Source organism: Lissotriton helveticus, chromosome 9 (assembly GCF_964261635.1).
Source record: "Lissotriton helveticus chromosome 9, aLisHel1.1, whole genome shotgun sequence".
Lineage (NCBI taxonomy): Eukaryota > Metazoa > Chordata > Amphibia > Caudata > Salamandridae > Lissotriton > Lissotriton helveticus.
The window spans coordinates 1,172,091,244-1,172,105,661 of record NC_136070.1 but is presented as its reverse complement, the minus strand read 5'-3'; the positions used below and the strand labels follow the sequence as shown (position 1 = coordinate 1,172,105,661).

The window sequence follows — 14,418 nt, the reverse complement described above, 5'->3', positions numbered from 1 at the left end:
TTAAATGTTTGTTTTAGTGGGAGGGACTTGTTGTGGGTGGAAATTGGGATGGGAGTTGGGACCATGACTGTTGACTTTTTGAGGGACATTTGGACATTGGTTGGGGATGGGGAGATTTGTTTAGGGAGAGGAATGGGTCTGTTGTGGGTAGAAGGGGTGGGTTTTATTGTTCAAAAAGGGTACTAAATAATTATTTTACTTTATTTATCCCTCAAACCATTTTGGGGGTATTTTACTTTGCACTGCTGCCTTTTAGCAGTCCCTGTTTTTTAAATCTGATTAAAAAGGTGTAAACCAGTTAATTATATGGTAGCCTTGTCCTGCTACCCCCTGTTACTATATTGACCACTAGGGGTGATTTCCATTACCTATATTGCCTAGAATAAATATCCATAATTATCATACCTGAATAGATGAAGCGAGGGCTGCTACTTCTCTCAGTCTTCTTTCTACAGGGTTTCCCAAGGTGCCGTGGTGGTGGTTCTAGTAGCAGCCTAGTGCACTAACAGGGAAGGAATCACAAGTGAGGTCCCACTCCCACATAGGTGAAGTCCAACTGTAGGATTAATCAAAGTATTATCCATCACAGGCAACTAATATAAAGAAAACACAGAGTTAGTGGGTTATATTTATATTATTTATATTGTTACTTTAGAAAGACTGAGATCAGATTAACACCATGACACGGCAATGACGACCTGGTATGATAACAGAAACTAGCATTAGTAACTTCCTCAGAGCAATCGGGAGCCTGTATTTAAAACTAAACTTATTAAATCTATGAGTCAAGAAGAGTGGAGTCAGAGTCCGGAGTGGACAAAGTTATGTGTTTACGTAGCACAACACAAGGCCTGAATGATGATGTTGATGAATGATGTTGTTGCTGGCGATGTTCTTGTTGCCTATGTTGGCTGTTGTGAGACAACAGGACTGCCCTCTCCGGAAGTTGAAGATGGCACCCCAGAACTTTTTTCCGTGAAAGGGACTCTATGTCCTAGTCATTCTTTTTCCAGGACTCTGACTCACTCAACAATCCACATCTTGTATTCTGAAATACCCTCTTCTGAAAAAGGAATGACAGTGGCCTGTATTTTTGGTGTGATGTGGAGCCAGTATTGTGGCAAAGAGGTTCTGTTTGAATGACACAATGTCCATTTGCAGCCTTGCATTCTTAGCCAAGTGAAGGATAAATTCTGAGCCAATCTATACACATCTTCTTTTTCATCACCCACAGCTCAGAAACTGTTAGACATGTTTTTAACTGGTTGTTTGACAGATACAACAGCAGGAAAATGTGGTCCATAGTAATGTCCTCCTTGCTGACCTCCCGTGTGAAAAACTCAAAAGGAAATAGCCTCGCTTTCAGGCATTTGGCTATTTTCCATTTGTCCATTCCAATGCATTTGCTGGTCTTTGAACTACATACTCATTGATCAGTATGGATGGTTGCATTCATAGGACTTCCCCTGCCTAAACATGCTTGTAATAACAACCTGGGTTTTTCATTTGTGGTGCTACTGACGCAGGTGATTTCTGGAGAGGACCTGGAAGTGGTAGACTTAATGTGCATTTTGGGGCAATCACTGTGTGCTGTTGCTGTGGTGTCTCCATCTGACTTTTGGACCAATGCGAAGTTTCCGAGGCAGGTGATACTGGTGCACTCCTTGGGACTGGCCTGCTTTGCAGAAAGAGGTCACCCTGTTCTTCCTCATCATCTACACCTCTCATTCTGATTGGAGGCTCTGGAGCTGATTCCCCTCTCACAGCACCTTGACCACCACCATGTGCAGAACGTTAATTGAGGTGCGGCTCCCAGCAGAGTATGTGATGTTTTTTCAAATAGGTTGCTTGGCTTCCAGTACCATAGTGTGTACCAAGCTTGCCTCAACAAACACTAGGAAAGGAAATGGAGCATATTGCAATTTTGTCCTGCTTGCTAACTGTAAAGAAGTCTCAAACTGGGGAGGTGGACCTTTTCAGTGGATCACTGGTGGCAATGTCAATGCCTGAAGAACTGGAGGTGGGCTCTCTGAAGTGCGTACTTCTACTGAGCTTGTAATGGATGCAGGTCTCTTGGAATTATAAATATGGAAACTGGTGCTAGCAGTGGTGGCAGTGCCACATCCCTCAGAGCAGTATAAATACTAGGAGGGATAATGTCAGTCTCCTCTGGGACAGTTTCCATAATAACTGGCTTATCATCCTCATCCCCTCCCATATTTGTAAGGCTTTCAGGAACTTTCCTCTCCTGAGCCGCTTCTTGCATGATGGTGTACCCTTCTTTTTTCTTTCTGGATATCTGGAAGCCAATGGTTGTAAAAGAGGAGGTTCTTGCTCAGCAGGAAGCTCAACCTCCTGTTCTGTTCCTATTTCAGTAAGATCCATTGTTGGCTGTGGCTGTTGTCCACATTTCTGCAATGATTGGATGCTACTTTGAGAAAGAGACAAATCCAATTTGAAGACACTGCTCGTCAGTATAGACATGATTGCAGTGGCTGCCTTGCTGAGAGACATGGACTTGGGCTTAGGTTGGGGTGTTGCCATTGATGCTGGAGTGCTGCTCCCAGCTTGCTCCACGGAAGCCGGTGCAGCAGGTCAAAGTTTGCCAAAAAAGGTTCTGGTGGGCACACCAGTGGTGGAAATCTGCTTCTTCTCCACACTGGCCACTTTCTTGGCAGCACTTTTTTTTGTGGCCTCTGGAAGCTATCAGTTGGCAGTGGTACAAGCAGAAGAGATTGGATGACTCAAATGACGGTCTGGCATTACTGTAGGTGATGTCTCTTGTGCACCTAAAAGCAAACAAGCAAGAAAAAGATTTACTGAAACATGGCATTGTTGCAGTTTGAATTAGTACTGACAAGATATTTTAGGGTGGCTACTTAAGTTATCATTATTATCCTACATAATTAACACCAACAGTGCATTTCAAAGTCAAACCACACCACCAGAACATGATATTTAATTTCCAATCAGGATAACAACATACTGATGTAACTGTTTGCTTTGTGTGCATCTAAGGGAGGCACCTGTGACAGTCAGGGAGGTGTGGGGAAATTGTATGTTTAAAAAATGAATGCTGGTGTGCATATATGACAGGCAAGGGGGTCCAGGAGAAAAGGAATAATCCTTAAAAAATGAATGCTGATGTGTGTTGTGCACCTATGGCAGGCAGGGGGTCCAGGGTTAAATGGAATAATCCTTAACAAATCAATGCTGATGTATGTTGTGCACCTGTTGCAGGTAGGGGGTCTAAGGGGAAATTGAAGAATCCTTAAAAACGAATACTGGTGTGTGTTCTTCACCTATGACAGGAAGGGAGCCCAGGGGTAAACTGAATAATAATATTAATAAAATTAGCACTGTGTGTTCCTATGGCAGGATAGTGGGAAAATGTAAAAAATACATTTTTTAAATCAAATAAAAAATAGAAAAAAATGTAAATAAAATATAAAATAAACAAGAAAGGAGGCAAAGCCACAACAAAGAACACATACAGGCCTATGAAAAAAGCACACTGGCTAGCTACACAGAATAGCCACCGACCACATGGTCAAACAAGAACAGCAATCAAGGAGGCATGGCCACAACAAAGAACACATGCAGGCTTATGGCAAAAGCACACTGGCTAGCTACACAAAATGGCCACCAACCACATGGTCAAGGAGCAAGTGAGGAGGCATAGCCACAACAAAGAACACATGCAGGTCTATGGCAAAAGCACACTGGCTGGCTATATAAAATGGCCACTAACTACATAGTCAAACAGCAAGCAAAGTGTCATGGCCTCAACAAACAACACATACAGGCCTATGTCAAAAGCACACTGGATGGCTACACAAAATGGTCGCTGGGCATATGGTCCAACAACAACAAGCAAGGAGCAATGGAAAACAAAACACACATGCAGGCCTATGAACACTGACTACTCAACATGGCTCTTGGCCACAAGGCATGGAGAACAAAGACAAATGGTGGCCTATGGGAAACACACACAAACTGGCCAGACAAAGGAGACATTGGTATCACTGAAAAAAAACATTGCATTAATTCAGCAAAGCTGAAAATTAACTGAGCTATACAAATGTACAACAATGCACCACGCACCCTCCCAAGACATCAAATATTACCCCACATATACACTTTTTGTACACCAAAAAAACGTGAAATAAAAAACAAAACACATTTTTTATTTAATCCAATGCCATCCCAGCCCTAAATGATATTTTAAAAAAACAAATACCACAGAAAGAGTTGCTCCATACACCCATGACTAGGACTGGCCTGGGCCTACTGACTGGATGGCCTATTGGCAGACTAGGCCACATTGTAAAATGAATAAATATTGCAAATTTAACAAACATGGAGAAAATGTACTTAACTGTGTAACATTGTTCCTTTACAAAAGAAGAAAAAATCAAAACATATGACTAGGCCCCTACTGAAACTGAAGCCCAACCACGTTACATTTTAAAAATAAAATAAAAGCAAAAATAAATACTGGTGCATGAGTTTTTGCACTCACTTGTGAAATCTCCAAAATAAAGTCCTTAAATCCAATGGTATATATGCACCAGGCAAAGAGAGCGATCCTTTCAGCTCCAAATCCAAATGAAAAGTGACCAGGAGATGGGCAAACCACTAGGAGCTTCGTTCTGGACAGGAACGGGAAGATGGAGTTTCTGGTGCACTTCCTTCTTGTTGGGAAAAAAAGTAAAATTAAAAAAAAGGCTTTTGGCATTAAAAAACAATCGGAATGGTCTGCTGGAGGACAATAGTAACTACAAACCGCCATTTCTAGTAGATTTAGCTGCTTCTCGAGTAGAGAATCTGCTTGAGGTGCAGCTGAGGTCGCTTGCACTAGCCAACATCATGAAAAAGTGCTGGAGGCACGCTAGCAACCGACAAGTCTTGTGCACGCTCGCTCTCGGTCCACAAGTCTTGTCACGCTAGCCAGCATGCATTAAAACAAGTCTTGCACGCTCCAATAGAAAAAACTTTTGTTCCCGGTGGAAGTTATCGGGATCTCTGCGTTCCGCTATCGGGAACTCTGTTTTCCATGCAGAACGCAAAGTTCCCGAATTCTGCAAGGCATAGCCAGAAGAAGGTGCGAGAAAACACAAAGAAAGGTAAATGGATAAGAGCACAGAGATGATTGAACGAGTGAGTATTAGACCAAATGGGGGCGAGCCAATAAACTCTTACATTCAATCACAGTTGTATTTAAGAGTGTGTGGCTGAGAGGATGGATTAATGGATGGATGGAAATATGGATGAGTGTGCATCATGCTATACTGTCAGTCACCCGTTCATCATCCATGTACTCATATACCAATTTACTCATTCATTTAATCATCCACTCCAGCTAGTCACACACAATAAACAATTTGCACACATACACACTCTTCAAACAAAGAATAAAGGGAAGATCTATTGAATTTGGCATGGTTTGTTTCTAATTTAATCTTTTTTGTGTTTTGGATTGATTCTGTTATCGAGCAGGAGGTGGTAGAAAAGATCTGCATTTGCGGATTGTGAACTCTTTCTCGCTTCTTTTATCAGAATGTAGGCATGTGTTGTGTAGTAGAGAGGAGTATAATATTCCCTTATACGGATCTTAATTTCCGATCGTCCTTTGTTCACCACCCCAACCCTGTTTTCACTTTTTTCCACTATTTGTAATGTGCACTTTTGTATGAAGCATGCTGTGAGTTAGGTGAGTCCTGCTGCTGTGTAATGCTAATCATTTTACATCTGCAATTTAGCATAGTGTAAGTTGTCAAATTCAGTGTGGTTCAGATCGCCATTTCAAAACAAGCCACTGCACCTATAATTTTACAGCAGGAATAACGAAAATGTTCTCCATTTTGAGTTTATTTACAGATCTTACGTATCAACATATTTTTCCTTAGGCACAGAATGGGTATGAACCTATCATACATAAGGCTCAAAATCTACATCATTGTAAGAACACTGGCAGCAGGTCCAAACAGTGACTGTCTGGGTATACGTTCAGATGCATTGGATACCCAGTGGGTGGAGTGAGGCTAAGAAACCGAGAACACAGCATGGAGGCTTCACTGTACTTTTCTGAAGTATAAGAAGCTGAGTTTATTTTGCCAGCTTTGAAAGACAGAGAACCTCGATTTACCCAGACCCATGGCAAGACATTTTCTCAATAGTGCTTAGAGCTGTGGCCAGAAAGCCCCCCCCCCTTCTTTGTTTCCAACTTTGTCAGATTCCCAGACTAGGCAGTGGGACACACCGGGGTGGAATCTTGAGCTACCTGTGCTTGAGCCATGTTGGCATCCATGGGAGCTTGTCACTTGTAGCTGTGAAGCTTGGGAGAAAGGCCCATCATTGTTGGCAATGCACAGCAGAGCCTGGATGACACTTTCTACACTTTCTGCCTAACAGAACCATAGATGCTGGGCCCACCATAGTTCCCTGTTTATAGGGGGACATGGTGAGCCTCCAGCGTCACCTCCTAAACTCCAACAGCAGCTACATGAAATGCCTGTTTTCATGTGGCAAAGGAGATGTGGATCTGCCTGGAGACACTCTTGTTCTACTCAGGCTCATACAACTAAAATGGAATGGTCACATAAAAGAGGAAAAGCTCCACACACCAGCATTGACATTTACAATTAGCCAATAGCTGAATACATGATGGATTTTGGTTGACTAGCAAGTGAGTCTCCATCACACCAACTTATGACAGAGAGGAACTGAACTGCAGCCATTGGTTGTTAAAATGGTTAGCTCTTGCAAAACAGGTAAAGCTGCCTCTGACAGACTTAAAAGGAGTTTAACTATTCCATACTTTGATATAGGATATAAAATTACTTTTACTTTAAGGATTTTGATCCTCTTTTTAGGTGTATTTGTTTTTTACCATGTGCATATTTTTGTGTGCTATTCACAGACATTTGAATTCAATGTCTATTGTTACATGTAAATAATAAAGGCTGTTCTGGCTAAGAAAATAGGATCATATTTTTGTACACTGGAGGCATATTCAAAACCAGCATTTGACAGATAATCTCCATTAAGATAATCCATTCTAGAGCAGGCAAATGATTCAATGAAATCCTCAAAAAAAAATGAACATACCTTCCTCAGTCACGAACGATTGAAAATGATGCTATCAAGTTTTCTAGGTATCATTTAATAGGTGGTACTATTTCCCAGTGTCATGTTATATAACTCATAGACCTCTGAAATATGAAAGGCTGGTTCCGGCTTCGAGGATTGCACCTTGCAAACCGTAGGCGGCACCTGATTTCAGTAGTCTTCTTGAATTCCATTATGTTTTCATTATTTAGACCCATTTAAACTTTTTTTTTATATCTTTCCACTTTATTCATGTTATTTATTTTTATTTTGCTGCTTTCCAGTAATTTTACTAAAGTGGTAGAGGTCTCCCACAATAGGCAACGAAAGCACCCTTTTGTAAATGGCACATTCATATGCAATAATCAAGGTATGCTCACTTGGGTTGGGGTATGCTATCAGCAACTCTGCTCATAGTAGAAGACATTAATGAACATCGTATGGATGCATTTCTGAAATTCGGCAGCTTTTTAGGAGTCAGGTCAAAGCAAATCTTATAGGCAACTTACTTGCATGCATGATCCTATCCGGATAGATTGGGTCGATACCTTGAAAAAGAAAGAAGAATAAATCATTACAGCATGCCTTAAAAATATAAAGTCCTTACCTAGTTCGAACCTTTATTGTATTGCTATATATCCAGTTACATTGAGGTTGCACTTATACATCAAACAATTACAGTTCAATCTTCCATGTACTTTTAACAGTGTTTCAGTTATCATCACAAAGGACCTTATCTCATAAGCCACCTTGTGTGGACTGCGTGGCTTAGTAAATCTAGAGTAATGCAAGGCAGTACAAGTTGTTACTCAGCATTGGGAAGGCGTATCAATGGGGGGAGTGAGAGAGAGAGCAGGAATGCACCATATCTTAGTAAATACGGTGCACTCATGCTCTCTCTATTTGACACACCACAGCAAGTTCTGTTGCTGTGCTGCGTTGTGCCAAACGTTTGTAAACCTGGGCCAGAACCTTTGGGAGAAGTATCCAGTACTATATGGGATTATGTACCCCTTGCTTTACATTAAAATAATATTGCAAGTTCCTTTATAAGGTCATGGAAATCCAAGGTGACATGCAATATCCATTTAACAAATGGTAAGGGGTATTTTATTACTTAAAATACATCGTGTTTCCTGCACACCGCTTAAAATCCCTGGGGTCCTGCTCTTTCATATGAAAGAGGTAGTATGTTGCAGGCATGAATAATCAGAGTGAGAAGTTTGTTGGAAAAATATATTAGAATCAGTTTAATATAAGGCAGAGTAGAAAAGCATTCAGGCTCAGACTGTAGTAGAAAAAAGAACATGAAGATCTTATTTTTTCGGTTATGATCTTTATTGCAGAAAAAATAACCATATTGCCTTAAATTTCTTTTTTCTACTAATCACTGTTGTTTCTTTTAAAAAAAACAGATCATCAGCCTGAAAAGCAGTGGCGGCTCCTTCGCTAAGGAGGAGGAGAGTCGCCCCACTGCTCAGGGAACAGTTCAAAAAGGAAAAATAAAATGCTAATAATGCAATGCTATTAACATTTTATTTTTCTGTCCTGGCTCAGCTGGTTTTCATTTTAGGTGCGGGCAGAGCTAAGCTGTCACAAGAGCAGGGGGAGGAGTGGTAGGCACTCTCTTAAGTGCGCATGATGGTATGGCCGTCTGTCTTAGGCCAGTTAAACAGTCATGCACATTTAGCATGTTCTCCACTATTGTGTAGTTCCTATAAAACCTATATCGGATCCGCGCGTTTAGACGACATGCACTGTAGGATTGGTTTTAGACTGATTCTAGACGCCCCACCGGGTGGTTGGCCTGTGTAACAGCTAGCTCACAATGCCACTAGAAATTCCTCTTACCAAGGAGTGAATAGTTCTTGCCAACTATCGAACATGACAACTCTGATCCCGCAGGACCAAGGAAACAATATACTACTTTTCGCTCAGTCCCTTGTGCTCAGTTTGTCTCAGAGAGATACGCAGAATAAACGGTAGGAACGTTTTTCAATAGGCATTTACTAAACAGTTGTTATCCTAGTGTAAAATAGGCGTCCTGAAGCAACCATTAGACAGTAACAGATACAAATGATTAGAAGCACTAGGAAAGTAAAAGGATGGTAGATTTCTTTCATTTTGCTATAACCTTGAATACAGGCAAGTATATAAAATACATGACAATAAAATGCGTACTCTTTCGATGTTACCCTAACTAGATGTACCTAAGTGTACCTAGCATGTATGAATCCCTCTTGGATAAGGTCAACCCCATTACCTGAAGTGAGAGACTGTGGGACCCCGTCTTGGTCTGGAAATGGACACCCTACAAGGGATGTTAGACCACTGCGAGCTGGAGTATCTGTATGCAGGAGCCTCAGCATCTCGCGTCAATGTGTCGGCAGGGAAGTCCTGATCTCTGGTTGTCTCAGAAAGATGTGATGTTTATATATCCAAAGGTCTTCCCAGGGGTTCTACCTTGCTGTGCCACTTGTCAGACTTAGGATGATGTTGGGACTGAACTTTATACATAGTTATTATACAGGAGATGGTAGTCCTGCTGAGTTTCCAAGAATCCTCATGCATTATGAGTGAGGCTTTTACCAGGGAAAATCCCACATTCTGTGTGCCTTTGTAGTATCTAAATAAAAGGTCAGTCCTCAAGAACCGTTATGTGGGTAATATAGGGGAGAGTATAGGTGGAAGGTTACTACGTTACCTGAGCCTTTATTGGCGTACCTATATGGAATATAACACCACCTGGCAGCATTGCGCAGCCTGGGTGATGTACATGCACAGGCTCCCAGTCCCTGTCTGAGCGCTGAACCACAGAGGTCAGACCAATCATGATGCTGCTGTCCTGCCGGTGACAGCAGCATCGATATTGGCTAGGGGATTCTGGGAGCCTGTGTGCTACTTGCTTCTGGAGCAGACTGAAGAAGACCGAGAGGCGATAAGTGATCTTTAAAATGTATTTTTCATTCCCCCCTTCCACCCTCATTAAGAAGCAGCCACCACTGCTGAAAAGCCATTCTTTATTTTCATTACATAAAACAACTTCAGGCCTACTTCCAAGGGTACAGGGGTGACACAAAGTGGGAGGGCCGAACTCACAGATGGCAGAGTACAGATGCAAAAGCAGGTGGGTTGGAAGTATTTTATGTCTCTTTGACTTCAGATCAGGAGACCAGCTAGCTCGTTGTTGGAGTCTCTCTGGGTTCTGGGAACATGTGAGGCAGGTCCAGTCCTTCTTACCCAGGCAGGAGAGCAGCAGGCCAGCTCAGCAAAGTAGGAGTACAACAAAGCAACAGTGCAGCAGAGTGTCAGTCCTTCAGCAGCACAGCCGTCCTGCTTCCTGGCAGGGTATCCAGAGGTCCAGAAGTGTACTGAAGTGCTGGGTTGCTGGGTTAACGGTTGGTGGAATGCTGCTGTGTCCCTGAGGCTTCTAATCCGGAAGTTAGCCAACTAGTCCTTGAGGTCACTCTTTGATTCTGCCCTCAGAGTTGAAGGTCCAGTCCATCTCACCCAGGCAAGAGTACAACTGGCAGCAGGGCAGCAGTCCTTCAGAGCAGAAGTAGAGCAGAGTGGCTGTGCTTTCTGCAACACAGCAGTCCTTCCTTCCCAGCAGTGTATCCACGGGTCCAGAAGCGTACTGAAGAGTTAGTGTGGGAGGTCCAGTATATACACACAGTAGTGCCTTTGAAATGGGGAGAAGCTTCTAGAGGCTTGTTTTTGAAGTGCAGAGGTGCCATGCCTTCCTGGCCATGGTTCTAACCTAACTACAGGGGGTATGCAGCCCTGTTGCAATTGGGTTCCACCCATTCAGTACTCCCAGCTTTTCTTGATCACCCAGTTTTGGACTTTTTGCTGTAGGTGAGCCTCACTACAGTTGTCTCGCCCATGATAGTCACATGGCTAGTGGACTGCAAGTGTTTACCGCCAGTGTCCGCCTTTTATGATAAGGTCTCTGCGACGCAGCAAGGATAAGGGGCATGTGGCTGTTTAAACATGAAAATGTGGGTGCATGCATGTACACAGGTGTGAGGGCTGTGTGTGGAACACTACTGTTGTGTGCAGCCTGTTCAATGGGGACAGGTAGTCTGGCTCAATGGGAGCTCTGCATGATTAGTTATTGGCCTGAGATAGGCCATATAATGTTAGTGTACACTAATAGGGAAAGTCAGTGTCAGTTAACTGTTTTGTCTGTAGTGACACTTCATTGTACACATAGGGGGAGAACTGTCGTAGGGTCTCATTGAGAGTTTGGCAGTGCAGTGCTGCCATTAAGGGTAGAGGGTGCTGGGAGCTTGGCATTACGAACTCCGCAGCATCATAATGGCTACACTGAAAACTGAGAAGTTTGGTATCAAACTTCTCAGCACATTAAACCCACACTGATGCCAGTGCGGAATTTAATGAAAAATGCACACAGAGGGCATCTTAGAGATGCCCCCTGCAAAACGACCTACCCTAGTGTTCAGGCATAGTGGCTGTTTTCATCTGCCACCACCAGACATGTTTCTGGACCCCTGAGTTGAGAACCTGCTGCTCTCGGGGTCCTGAAGCAATGCACATCCTGAGACGAGGTGCCAAGCCTTCTCCCCCAGGATGGGTAGGGTCCACAAATGGGAAGCTTTAAAGTCTTTCCACCTTTGTGAGCTTTACAATAACACTTCCTGTTTTCAGTAACTGGTCCCCACTGGTTCTGACCCCCACTTTGGGTGAGAGAACCGGCAGGAAAAACAAGTGAGGAAAAGAGGTGTGCACACCTCTGCCAACTCCACCCATCAGGAGGGGGAGGCCAGGTGAAGCAAAACTCTCAGTACCCACCATCCTCCTGATGGGGAACGCCAGCTAACCAGGGGAAGGCTTATGCCCCCTCCCACTGGAGGGAGCCATAATAGGGGGTGTACCCACCCCAGGGAAGGGACCTATTTGTCCCAACCTTTTACCTACCTGTAACACCCCTAAATCTTGTATTTAGGGGCACCCCTGAACTTTGGTTCCTCAGATCAGAAGAAACTACAAGAAAAGAAGAAGTAGGAACGAACAGCCGTGCCGAAGCTAACAAGAGGAATACGCAAGCTGACTTGGCTCCAGCCCTACTGGCCTGTCTCCACCTCAAACCTGCTCCTGCAAAATCCCGGTGTGTCCTGCAGCCAACAACCTCAAAAACCCTGGAGGACCTGCCTGCCTTTAACCAAAAAGACTGTGTCTCCCGTGAACACCGGATTTGTTCATCTGCAACCTCTGGCTCCGGCCGGACAATGCGAATCCACACCACTCTGCACCCGCCATCCACGGCCCGAGCTCGAGTGGTCAAACAGCACAAGGAGGTCTCCCCGTTGATCCTAACTCGAGATCCCATAACCCCTGACCTGCCTCAATACTCAAGCTGATGCCTGCAACCTAAATCCGGATGGTCCCCCCAACTGTGACCAGGAGCTGGTAAGAAGAGCTGACACCAAAAGACACCCCTTCACTCGATGCCCCACATCCTTGGGTGGCCAAACCAATGGTGCCTAACCAACCCTCAACTTTCTAACTTATCTCTCGAAGTAGTGGTTGCACCCAGAAGACCTTCGTCCCCAAGCTTGCAGTGCCAGGCGTCGAAACAGCACCCTCCGCCCGGCCGCCCTGGTGCTGCTACTTTGTTTCCCCATTTGCCCTGAGCTAAAGTTCAGGAGATTTGCTCTCACAACCATGTGGTCTGCTCATCAGCAGCCACAAACCGGAGGCCTCCTATCCCCCGTTGGAAAACATTGGTCGTCAGCACTCTGCACCCTGCCGCCCTAGTACCGCTGAGAGAGTAACGAGAGTGCATCCCTGACCCTGGAGGACCCCTGAGTCTACCACCAGACCCTCAACTCCCACTACTGAATACTTACCTTAAAACCGATAACACTATTTTCCTCCATAGGATAACAATAACGTTTTTTCTTGGAAAAGTTTCCATGTGTGGAGTTTGAAAACCTAAATAAATTCTTTAAAATTGTACTATTTAAAAAAATTTATTTTACTTACCTGTTCACAGGAAATATCCCAGTGTAGTATCCAGGTATACTACACTGAGTAAGAAAAGTAATCTAAAAAGTAACTTACCTGGTATTTCACTGAAAAGCCCATTCAAGTCTATGTACTGTCTTTCCAAAGCATTGCATTTCTCTGCACCAATACCGTAAGCCAAAGCAAAGTGCATATACCATTACAATACATACTGTATTTCAACTGTATATTTACTACAAAATACTTAAAACTTACGTGTGCCAGGCTTGCCTCGTTCTAGGAAATAACATAACTAAAAGAATATTTTTATATAACAACAATTGGTCTGAGGTTCAGTCTTTGAGTGTGTGAATTCATTTGCTGACTGAGTGTCCACAACAAATGCTTAACACTGTCCTCTGATACTGCTGTACTACTCGACCACACTACCACAAATAGAGAGTGAGGTGCTATCTAACTTTATCTCTGCCTACCTTTTGGGTTCCACTAGACTCTGTGCACACTATAACTCACTTTGGTATCCATATCCATATCCATACTAATATTATAAAGAGAGAGCCCAAACCTTTGAGGCGGGTAATCTGAGTAACCACAGCACCAATCACAACACCCAATACAGTGTTGGAAAGGGCAGTTGCAGCAGAATGACATAGGTTATGCAGATAGCCACCATGCAGAGTTTTATATAGCGCGAACTTGACCCGAACTGAATCAGGTATCAGAGCGCTTTACATAGCACCAGTTATGTTACATGAGGACACACATTCATTTTTGTTAGGCACGGGGAGATTAAGTGATTTGTCCAGAATCACAGGATGTTTGGCGTCGTTACCAAGACTCAAACCCAGATCCCCAGGTCCGAGGTCAAGCGCCTTAGCCGTTAGGCCAACTCCTCTATACATTTAAAAGGTAAAAGAATCGTGCCAGCAAAGTAGTCCCTTGTGGGCGTGTCTGCGTTGTGCTGTGGGCGTGGGCTGGGGGCGTCACTAACGCTGGGGGTGTGTGGTACGGCCATCACATCGCGGGCTGTGGGCGTGTGCTGGGGGCGTGACAAATGCTGGGGGCGTGTGTCCGCCCTTCATGCCATGTGAGTCGTACATACAAGCGCCAATTACGTTTCTGCGCAGCAGCAAGGGGCACGCTGGGGGCGTGTGTTCGGCCTTCATGCCATGTGCACGCAATTGCGCCGCATCAAGGGGCACACTGGGGGCGTGAGAAACGCTGGGGGCGTGTGCTACGTTCCGCCCTTCATGCCATGTGGGTCGTACATTAATCAGAAGATCGTCTGCTGTGGCCGTTTGCGGGGGGCGTGACAAA

At 44.0% G+C, this 14,418-nt stretch overlaps 1 protein-coding gene across 5 annotated transcripts in view; it reads right to left on the bottom strand.

Annotated features, from left to right (window-relative positions):
• Window positions 1-14,418, bottom strand: part of LOC144782331 (inter-alpha-trypsin inhibitor heavy chain H4-like) — a 473,908-nt gene that overhangs the window by 242,802 nt on the left and 216,688 nt on the right. For all 5 annotated transcript variants that reach the window (XM_078661646.1, XM_078661649.1, XM_078661648.1 and 2 more), the window contains exon 14: window positions 7,620-7,658. In XM_078661646.1, the coding sequence (XP_078517772.1) occupies window positions 7,620-7,658 (39 nt within the window). The remainder of the gene's footprint in view (window positions 1-7,619; window positions 7,659-14,418) is intronic.